This window comes from Garra rufa, chromosome 4 (genome assembly GCF_049309525.1).
Source record: "Garra rufa chromosome 4, GarRuf1.0, whole genome shotgun sequence".
Lineage (NCBI taxonomy): Eukaryota > Metazoa > Chordata > Actinopteri > Cypriniformes > Cyprinidae > Garra > Garra rufa.
The window spans coordinates 33,174,708-33,185,069 of record NC_133364.1 but is presented as its reverse complement, the minus strand read 5'-3'; the positions used below and the strand labels follow the sequence as shown (position 1 = coordinate 33,185,069).

Genomic DNA, 10,362 nt, shown 5'->3' with positions numbered 1-10,362 from the left:
TTTCATTGAAATGCATTGGTTATTTTTTCAAACAAGTTATAATGACAATTGTATCCCCATAGCTAATATTCCTTCAGATTTTCAGTTTTTAGATTATTCTCTAACTTCTCCACTGTGTGTTTATATACTTTAGTTGGAGGTGATTTTCAGCACACCATTAAACACCATTTCAGTATGTATTTCTCTAAGAACAATTCTCTGGGATGTTTTATTATTTGAATGTTCTTTATGTACATACCTATGCACTTTTTTTAGACACAGCGGCGTGTGAACAGGACTTTTATTTTCAGCTGGTGCTGTGACGTCATATACCTGCGCCGCGCTCCTGCGTCTGTTTGAGCTGAAGAAAGGTTTGTGGTTTTACTCATTTAAAGTGTTCAAACAAATACAACGCGGTCAATCTGTTTCATAGTTTTTACCAACGTTGTAAAGGTAATTGATAATTGTGTTACACGAGATACAGAAGAGGTGCGTCTCATTTCAGTCCGTATTTAGTGAATCAGATGATAGTAAACACGGATTTATTCAGTGATGGAGAAACGGATCTTTTCAAAACTCCAGTTCAACTGAATCAATTGCTTCACAAATGATTCACTGTTTTGAATCGCTCGAATCACCGCACACTGACGACACCTGCTGCTCAAAACACTGTAAATACAACGAGAACAACAAACACAAACGTGTCTAATTAACTTTTACAAACAATAGCAGTTTTCTGTGTCTAAATGTAATATATTAAACGCAATTTAATCACTAAATACTTAATCTTAATTAAAACTAAATGGTAACTGTGTGTAGTTTATTTTATTTTCTGTGTTCAGTTATTATTTATTGGTAAAATTTCAGTGTTGAGCAATAATCAGGCCATTAACTCTTCACTCGCACCACACCCTTTCAGTGAAATGATTGAGATGCACACAGAGATTTAGTTTGCATTGATTTTCTGTCTGTTAATTGTTCACATCTTAAACAGGACAAAGTGTTCAAACACAGAAAAACTGGAGGAGCAACTGAGATCCACATGACACTATTATAAAGATGGCATTTATTGAAGAGGAGAGTGAAGACATGAAGATTGAAGAAACATTCAGAGTCAAACATGAAGATACTGATGAACAAACAAAGATGGTGTTTATTAAAGAGGAGAGTGAAGACATGAGGATTGAAGAAACATTCAGAGTCAAACATGAAGATATTGATGAACAAACAAAGATGGTGTTTATTAAAGAGGAGAATGAAGACATGAAGATTGAAGAAACATTCAGAGTCAATCATGAAGATACTGATGAACAAATAAAATTGGTGTGTATTGAAGAGGAGAGTGAAGACGTGAAGATTGAAGAAACATTCAGAGTCAAACATGAAGATACTGATGAACAAACAAAGATGGTGTTTATTAAAGAGGAGAGTGAAGACATGAGGATTGAAGAAACATTCAGAGTCAAACATGAAGATATTGATGAACAAACAAAGATGGTGTTTATTAAAGAGGAGAATGAAGACATGAAGATTGAAGAAACATTCAGAGTCAATCATGAAGATACTGATGAACAAATAAAATTGGTGTGTATTGAAGAGGAGAGTGAAGACGTGAAGATTCAAGAAACATTCAGAGTCAAACATGAAGATACAGAGGAACAAACAGGTTGGTTTTCATTCTCAAAGCTGAAATGAATATTTATGAATAATGTCAAACAGGTGAAGAAATGTTGAGACATTCAACAGAAGTGTTGAGATCACATGACAAATACCACTACCTTCAAGTGCAGCTGAGAATATCCTGCTTTCACACTGGCCATTTGTTATCATGATAATATCTGCTTCTAATATCTAATATCTGCTTCTAATATTAAACCATTGATTTCTAGCACTTAGGCTAATTTGCAAAAGTATCTAAGAAAATTACTTATTTTGCAAAAAGCAAATCTTGGAATGTGAGTGATTAAATTTGGCTACTGCACGCTGTCTACATTTGTTCATTTAAAGCTATTTGATAAGCAAATAAAACAGCAAGTGGACACTAAAGCTACATCTAAATGAATCCTCATCTAAATTGAAATAACCTTTTTGTTTTAAAATTTTCTCCATCCACACTAGCGTTTTCAAGTATTTTCCAAAAGTTTCTCATCCACTCTGAAATATCAGAAAGTGTTAAATTCGCCTTAGTGCACGTGCATGAAACCTTATGAAACCTCACTGAGACTATACAAATGACACGGATGATACTTTTTCACGCAAATTCTCCGAACTTTAACAACAAAACTGATATAAGAGCTCTTGGCATAGCTGTCAATCTCTGCGTTTTCTTTCAGAGTTATCGTTGACATTGGCTGATAGAAAGTTTAAAATGAGCAATTATTTAAGATGTAAATAAGATCAAGACACATCATGATCTATTCTGTCGTGCAGTGCTCGAAATTGTGGACAACATGAGCCAGTTCTCCCGTAAAATAACATCTGAATCGTTTTTTTTAATTGGTTCATTTAAATGATCTATCTGAACGAATCTTTTCGTGGAAATGTATCAGACTATAATAACTATTAGTGAGCCCGAGGCAAATTAATGGGTGCTTCTCAAACTGAAGGCTGCATCCTTAAACTCAGACAAGTTTAGTAATGAGTCGTTTTTATTAAGTTTATTTTCATCAATCGTTGTTTGACTTGCAGCCGAAATGCAGCCTTCGTGGAATGCAGCCTTCCCTTTAAGAGGTAAGTTTTGCTGAACTGAAAACGGCTCTGAATGAGGAGTCGATTCCCCTTGAGAGGATCAATTCCAAACGTTGGAATCGAATCTCGATTCCCAATGCCTCGGAATCAATTCTTTTTGGAATCGATTCCCAAGCTCTAATTTTTAGCTGACTGCATCCACACCAGCAGCTTACGTATGATAGAATGCCCACAGAGTGTGCTGCATTATTAATACATGCTGCTGTTCATTGTGTCTTAAAGTAGATTTGTAGCACTTAATAGCATGAAGAACAAATGTTGACACAGACTGTAGATAGAGACTGATTTAAGAAACTCTCTTCAGTACAGAAACATGTTGTGTGAGTTATTGTTTTTTTTTAAATGATGTCATCAGTCAATGCCTCGCCTCTAGTCAGACAACGCTACATCACGTAACATAAACATGAACAAACACTGAATGATTGTATTTTTATTAAGTGACGTAAACACAAATTAATAAATGCATTCATTTTTAATAAGTATACCGTGTGCAAGGTTTATGTGCATAGCCAAAATTGTCCTTTCTGTTTTTAAGTGTATCTCTGTGGCAGAATAACAGCGCTACATACTTATTTGGCATATATACTACATAGTTCCCTCTCGAGGGAACTTCGAACCGCATCCTCTAGGGGGCCCTATGGGGAACGTCATTAGTGTGACTCGTGACTGAAGAATATATACAAAAACGACAATGGCCGGCGACAGCTTATGACGTCACTTCCAGCACAACTCGTCACCACTGGCACGCCCAATACAAAGGAGCACCTATAGAACACAACATCCTTTTCCTCATATTCACTCACTTTTTGTCTGAGGGCATATTCTCTCACCTGACGTTTTGAAAACGCCAACGCTTTCAGCTGCCGAGGGAGTTGAGAGAATTGAGTTTGTGATCATTGCATTCATTCCTTGTTTCTTGTGAAAAAGGCACGCTCTGATACCCGCAGCTTTCATATGGCTCGAGCTGTGTATGTGGTGAGGAGTAAGCTAAATCAGCTCTTGAGGGAGTGAAATGCAATCGTTGCAATCAGTCCTTGTTTCTTGCGTGAGGCACGCTACTCATAGCTGTTTTCACGAGCTTGCAGGGTATGTGTGTGTGGTGAGTAGCAGCGTTTCCAGCTCTCGAGGGAATTAATGTGCTCATCCTGATGCATTCGCAAAGGAGGGAGGTGAGTCTTTACTGTTCTCCCGATTTTGCAAGAGTGTGTTCACTCTTTCACGGTATTAACAATGCATTCGTTGCGGCAGCGGCTCTGTTTTTGCTTTATTCCTGGCAGAATCTGTTGCATGGGCAGAGTGTATTTAGCTCCTGCGGGAATACCCTGACCTCATACCATCTAAGTGAGTATGATCCATATACTTAGCTATTGTCTAGCTATTAGCTGTTATTTGGGGCCTGTTTACTATGCTAAGCTTATGTCTTTCAGGGTAGGTCTTCAGCGAGTTTCTCAGACTTCTAGCTCTTGCAGATTCTGTGGATCTGGCCAGAGCGGAGCCTGTGCTTCTGTTGAGGCAGAAGCATAGTCCACTTAGGGTTGTTAAGGCTAATCGCCTTGGAAGTACCCCCTTCAGTCTGAGGGCAGGGGAGATTGCCATTTCTATGCAGCTATGTGAGTGAAGGGTTGATGGATAGGGCGTGGCATGCTCCCCTTTCCGGGAAGGGTCCCTCATAGAGAAGTCATCTCTTAGTGGGTCAGGTTTTCCTCCCTGTCCCTCAGGGTTAGGAGCCTGTCCTTTCTGATGTCCAGGTTGATTCCCACTTCTAAAGCCTTGTGGATGATGTCATGCTCCCCATTCTGCAAAAGGGTCCCCTTAGAGCACCACCCCCTGGCAAGTCTGGTTTTCTTCTCTGTATCTCAAAGTTAGGAGCCTGTCCTTTCTGATGTCCAGGTTGATTCCCACTTCTCAGGCCTCGTGGATAATGGCATGCTCCCTTTCTGAGGAAAGGTCACTTATAGAGCGCCACCTCTTGGCGGGTCAGGAGTTCCTCCCTGTCTCTCTGGGTTAAGGGCCTGTCCTCCTCTATATCCACTATTAGAAAGATGGTCAAGTCTAGCTCCATGGCAATACCATCAGTCGATTAGCAAATTGCAAACTGCCTATGCTGATTGAGTGCAGCATTGCATGTGACAAGCATCTGGAGCCCTGTCGAGTGTGACCTCTCTGGCACACCTTTCTCAAATCCATGTTATGGTAAGTGTGCACACTAGTCTCTGGGCACTTTCTAAAATCTGCAAGGGTGATAAGTGCGCAGCAAGTGTTTGTGCACTTTTCTAAAATCCTGTATGGTATAAGTTACGTGCTAGACATTGTTTCCGTTTTTGAGTTGATTTAAAACCCCGGTCTCCTTGGCCCAACTACACTTAGGTATCATCACAGATACCTTTTGACCATCTACTACCTAGGATAGGGATAACGTTGTTCCCCATAGCGCCCCCTAGAGGATGATCGTTTTCTATCTCAGGAAACGTCTCAGGTTACGTATGTAAACCTGGTTCCCTGAGGGAACGAGACGCTGCATCGAACGCTATGGGGAACGCCATTGGCGAAGCACGCTCTGAACGTAGTCTGCAACCAATCAGATGCAGATGCAGCGCAAGACGTTCACACTGCGGGCAGCAAGCCCCCTCGAGGGCGGGTTGTGCATGCTCCGCTCCCAAGCAGACCACACACAGACTGCTACCTAGGATAGGGATGACGTTGTTCCCTATAGCGCCCCCTAGAGGATGATCATTCTCTATCTCAGGGAACATCTCTGGTTAGGTATGTAACCCTGGTTCCCTGAGGGAACGAGACGCTGCATCGAACACTATGGGGAACGCCATTGGCGAAGCACGCTCTGAACGTGGTGTGCAACCAATTAGATGCAGACCTAGTGGAAGACGTTCACACTGCGGGCAGCAAGCCCCCTCGAGGGCTGACTGTGCATGCTCCGCTCCCAAGCAGACCACACACAGGCTGTGTGTACTGTATACCCACCAACAATGAAGCGTTGGCAGGGAGGAAAGTTGGCAGTCTGTAAGTTCCCCCCCTACAAATACCTGAAAACACTAAAGACGATTTTAAGGCTATAGAGAGAGGCTCTATAGCCAAAGCAAAAAGGAGAGGTGAGAGTGGACACCCTTGACGGGTGCCACGAGAATGCGAGAAATAAGGGCACTTTTCAGAGTTTGTTTTCACTCAAGCTGAGTGAGGGGAATATAGGAAACAAATCCATGAGATGAATTTACATCCGAATCCAAATTTTTGTTAAACCATGAATAAGTAATCCCACTCCACCCGGTTAAAGGCCTCCTCTGCATCGAGAGAGATAACCATTTCTGGTCTTGAAGACCGGGATGGAGTAAAGATTACATTCAAAAGTCTACGTATATTGGACGTTAACTGACGGCCCAGTATAAAGCCCGTTTGATCATTTGATATGATTGATGGAAGATGAGCCTCTAATCGTTTGGCCAAACGCCCATTAGGCTAACTGGTCTATAGCTTCCGCAAAGTTTAGGGTCCTTGTCTTTCTCTAATATTAATGAAATCAAAGCTTGGTTCAGGAATGATTATAAAAAAACCTTGGTCTAGGGAGTGATCGTATAGCTCTAATAACATGGGGGATAGCTGATCAGAAAACTTTTTAAAAAATTCGGCAGTGAAGCCATCAGGGCCGGGAGCTTTGTTGTTTTTCATGGTTGAAATGCAAGCAGTTATCTCTCCCAAGCTAAGAGGCAACATATACTTACAAGTCTGAAGCTCGTCTTTATGAACATGACGAGAAGCCAGAACATCTATTTACACCACCGATTAACCACGTAAAAACCGTCAACTCCTAAAATTGAAATTTACACCTAGCTTAAAGCTCACTTCAAAGAAACAATGTAGAATTTACATAAATACATACATACCCGAAAGTGTACAGCATTTATGGCCATTAACCAAATAGCGTCATTAACGTGCAACACAAAACCTATACATTAAAGATGTATGAGAAAAGTAAATTAAAGCCGTAAAAAAGAAGTACCCAGTATTACAGACTAACCTTACTTTACCATGAACTCAATTACACAAAAATAGAATGAGACTTTAAAGCCGCCTTAAAGTTATTTACCGCAGCTTAAACCTGGAGAATTCACCTGCTCATCATGGAAATACACGTTAGTCCATTATTGCCAGTCAGTTAGGAAAGTTCTTCTGGGGAAACGACTCCGCTGCCTCAGGAGAATTTAAAGATCCGTTCCGCACCGTTATAGCTCACTCGGAGGCGAGCCGGGTACAGCATTCCAAATCGCACTCCTTGCTTGTAAAGTAGGCCCTTGATCTTGTTAAACGCCGCTCGTTTCCTCGCCAACTCTATGCTGAAGTCCACGTACATCTTGATCTTGTGGCCTTTGTAGGAAATGTCCTTTTGGGATTTAGACCATCTCATGACAGTTTCCTTAATGATGTATCGGTGAAATCTGATTATCAACGACCGTGGGGGTTCGTCTGCGCGAGGTTTAGGCTGGAGACTGTGGTGGACACGATCTAGCTCGGTGGTTCTGCTAGGTAATCGCCAAGAAGCTCGGAAAGCAGGTTAGAAACATACTCCCTTGCGTTCTTTACTTCAATGTCCTCCGGTAAACCTACAAGTCGTACATGTTGGCGCTTCGAGCGAGATATCAAATCTTCTATATTAGCTTTAAGAGCACAGTTTTGACTCGTTAATCGTAGCTGCCTGTGCTGTTAAAGGGATGGTTCGGAGTAGAATTGACTTCATTGCTATGCACTCCGAAGCCCATGTTAATACCCCATCCAAAGTTTTTTTTTACCTTAGTCGAACATTTATGGAGATATTAGAGTTTTTCGAATTGCTTGTTACAGCACTAGACGGTACATGTAGTGTATCTTGTAAATTGCACCGCTAAACGCGCAAGTAATCTTACCAAACTTGTACAGTAGTGTAAATAGGGTATTTACTCACAAAACGCTGCATTGGAAAATTTGTAAGTCCACCATGAGTGTTTTAAAAACACGTTTTACCCACTCCCTACTAGTCTCAAAAACTAAAAATGACGACACGTCGACGTCCCTTCCCTGGTTTGGGAAAAGCAGTAGGACTAACAGCATTAGTTGCCAGAGGTTCCCAGTGCTCCGGCTGCATGTTCATGTTGTGTGTGTGCACTTTGATACAGATCACAATTCACCATACTTGGTAGTTGACACGTCACTTCACTTTTGACTTTTTCACTTACAGTTGGTACAAAAATATTGCCTGTTTTCTTTTAAAGGAAGTTTAATTTTAGTATTTTTTATATTATGTTTCCATAGGAGTAATTATAATATTACTAATGTTTTTTTACATAAACATTTAAAATTGAGTGATTTACATTTTTTAAATAAGATTTTTGAGAGATTTCATTTGAGATGAGTTCTCCATTTATTATCCTCTGACAGTCTGTTTTGGTGTTTTCCATTTGAAAGGTCAAGTGTAACAGCCAACTTTTATGAATGCTAACATAATTGCCCCCTTAATAAAACCTCAGAAGGAATTATTTTGTGATACATTTTTCATCTGATGGTTAAGTGGGGAGTCCCCTTTCTTTTTTCCTAGTCTCTCTCTAAATTTGTTAAATTTTGTCCCCTAGGAGACATAAATAATATAATAATTGATTTCAGTCTATATAGATTTTCTAGATTTAATTAATTGTTTAACAGATAACTTAATCTCTGTAGGGTACAGGCCGACCAGGATCAGGTTTGGAGACCCTGGTATAGGATCTAGCATACATACATTACTTATCTACATGTTGTGATGTTAATTGCTTTGTGCCATTAAACTGGGGTTAACTTTTATCTCTTTGTTTTTCCCCCTTAGACCTAACAGCGCTGAAAGAGGAGAGAGAAGAACTGAATGAAACTGAAAAGAAAGATCAGTTTGAGAATCTTAATAATTTCGTATCTGGAGAAAAATCTTTTTGTTCTTTAGAGTCTGAAAAGACTTCTAAACAAAAAAGTGCTCAAAAGACAGGAACTATGAGTATTTTCACTTGCTGTCAGTTTGGAAATTGTTTCAAAGAACAAGCACACCTTAAAAGTCACATGAAAATTCACACTGGAGAGAAGCCTTACACATGCAAAGAGTGTGGAAAGAGTTTCACTGATAAAAGAAACCTTTACAGACACATGAGATTTCACACTGGAGAGAAGCCTTACTCATGCAAAGAGTGTGGAAAGAGTTTCACTGATAAAGGAAACCTTAACAGACACATGAAATTTCACTCTGGAGAGAAGCCTTACTCATGCAAACAGTGTGGAAAGAGTTTCAGTGAAAAAGAAAACCTTAACACACACATGAGAATTCACACTGGAGAGAAGCCTTACTCATGCAAAGAGTGTGGAAAGAGTTTCACTGGTAAAGGAAACCTTAACAGACACATGAGATTTCACACTGGAGAGAAGCCTTACTCATGCAAAGAGTGTGGAAAGAGTTTCACTGATAAAGGAAGCCTTAACAGACACATGAGATTTCACACTGGAGAGAAGCCTTACACATGCCAACAGTGTGGAAAGAGTTTCACTGAAAAAGAAAACCTTAACAGACACATGAGATTTCACACTGGAGAGAAGCCTTACACATGCCAACAGTGTGGAAAGAGTTTCACTCAAAAAAGGAGCCTTGACAGGCACATGAAAATTCACAATAAAGAGAAGTCTAAAAGATCCCCTTAACATGGACAGAGTTTCAAACAAAATGTCTAGAACGGACAGTTCCGGTCCTTGATTTTGATTGGCCACAATCCTAAAGGATTCCAATAAGAATCCTATACAGGGCTCCTAGAATGATAGAAATTCTAATTCACATTTAAAAACAATGTGATTTGTCCATGGTACACTTTACCATGTCAATTAGCTATATTGTTTTGGACTGAGCTTAATGCATAAATGTGCAAAGAATAATATAGACTATAGACAATATGTTTTCTCTGTCTATGATTTAAGAACTTCACACTTGTATGCCATGAATTGAAGGGGGAACTCACAGGAAGTGCACTGTTTTTTGTTTGAAGCACAATAAAGGACACTGTTAACATTTCAACATAAGTGCTTGGATTTAATTTGCACACATCAGTTACTTGCTCACTTCTACCACCAACATTGCGGCTTTGTGGAAGGCTGTAATAATTATTTTTTGGAACCATTCCTAAAGGATTGCATTAGGAATTGTCTTATAGGACAAGGCATAAACATATGCTGTATGATAATTTCTACAGGATTTTAATGGGATCCAATTTTATCTTGAATTTTGAAGAATTCTACTTATTCATTGCATCTATTCCTAACCAATAGTTTTTGCAGTTTACTTAAACTCACCTTGAGTGAGTTTAGTGCAAAAATTTCAAAGAAACTAATTAGATTGACGAAACAAAAGACAAATCAACAAATGTTCTGTTTTAATTTCAATACTGTTTAATTTAGTCTTCCTCAAGTTCACTCTTATGGATCATAAACTGAGGGAAAGGTTAGGCGTATCTGGTGTGCTGTCCGGGAGAGGGCTCCAAGCTCGGCAGTAATTCCCGAGCCCGAGGCTTATCTCTTCCCTCCTGGCTGAAGGTGAGGAGACGGGGTGGTGGAAGGGTGCTGAAAAATGGGAGATGAAGAAGGTGG

At 40.0% G+C, this 10,362-nt stretch overlaps 1 protein-coding gene across 1 annotated transcript; it reads left to right on the top strand.

The window, feature by feature from the left end:
- The first annotated feature begins 979 nt into the window (after positions 1-979).
- Positions 980-9,768, top strand: LOC141333845 (uncharacterized). Its single transcript, XM_073838994.1, has 2 exons — positions 980-1,645; positions 8,573-9,768. The coding sequence occupies exons 1-2, from the start codon at positions 1,039-1,041 to the stop codon at positions 9,424-9,426; spliced, it is 1,461 nt and encodes a 486-aa protein (XP_073695095.1). The 5' UTR covers positions 980-1,038; the 3' UTR covers positions 9,427-9,768.
- Positions 9,769-10,362: the final 594 nt, after the last annotated feature.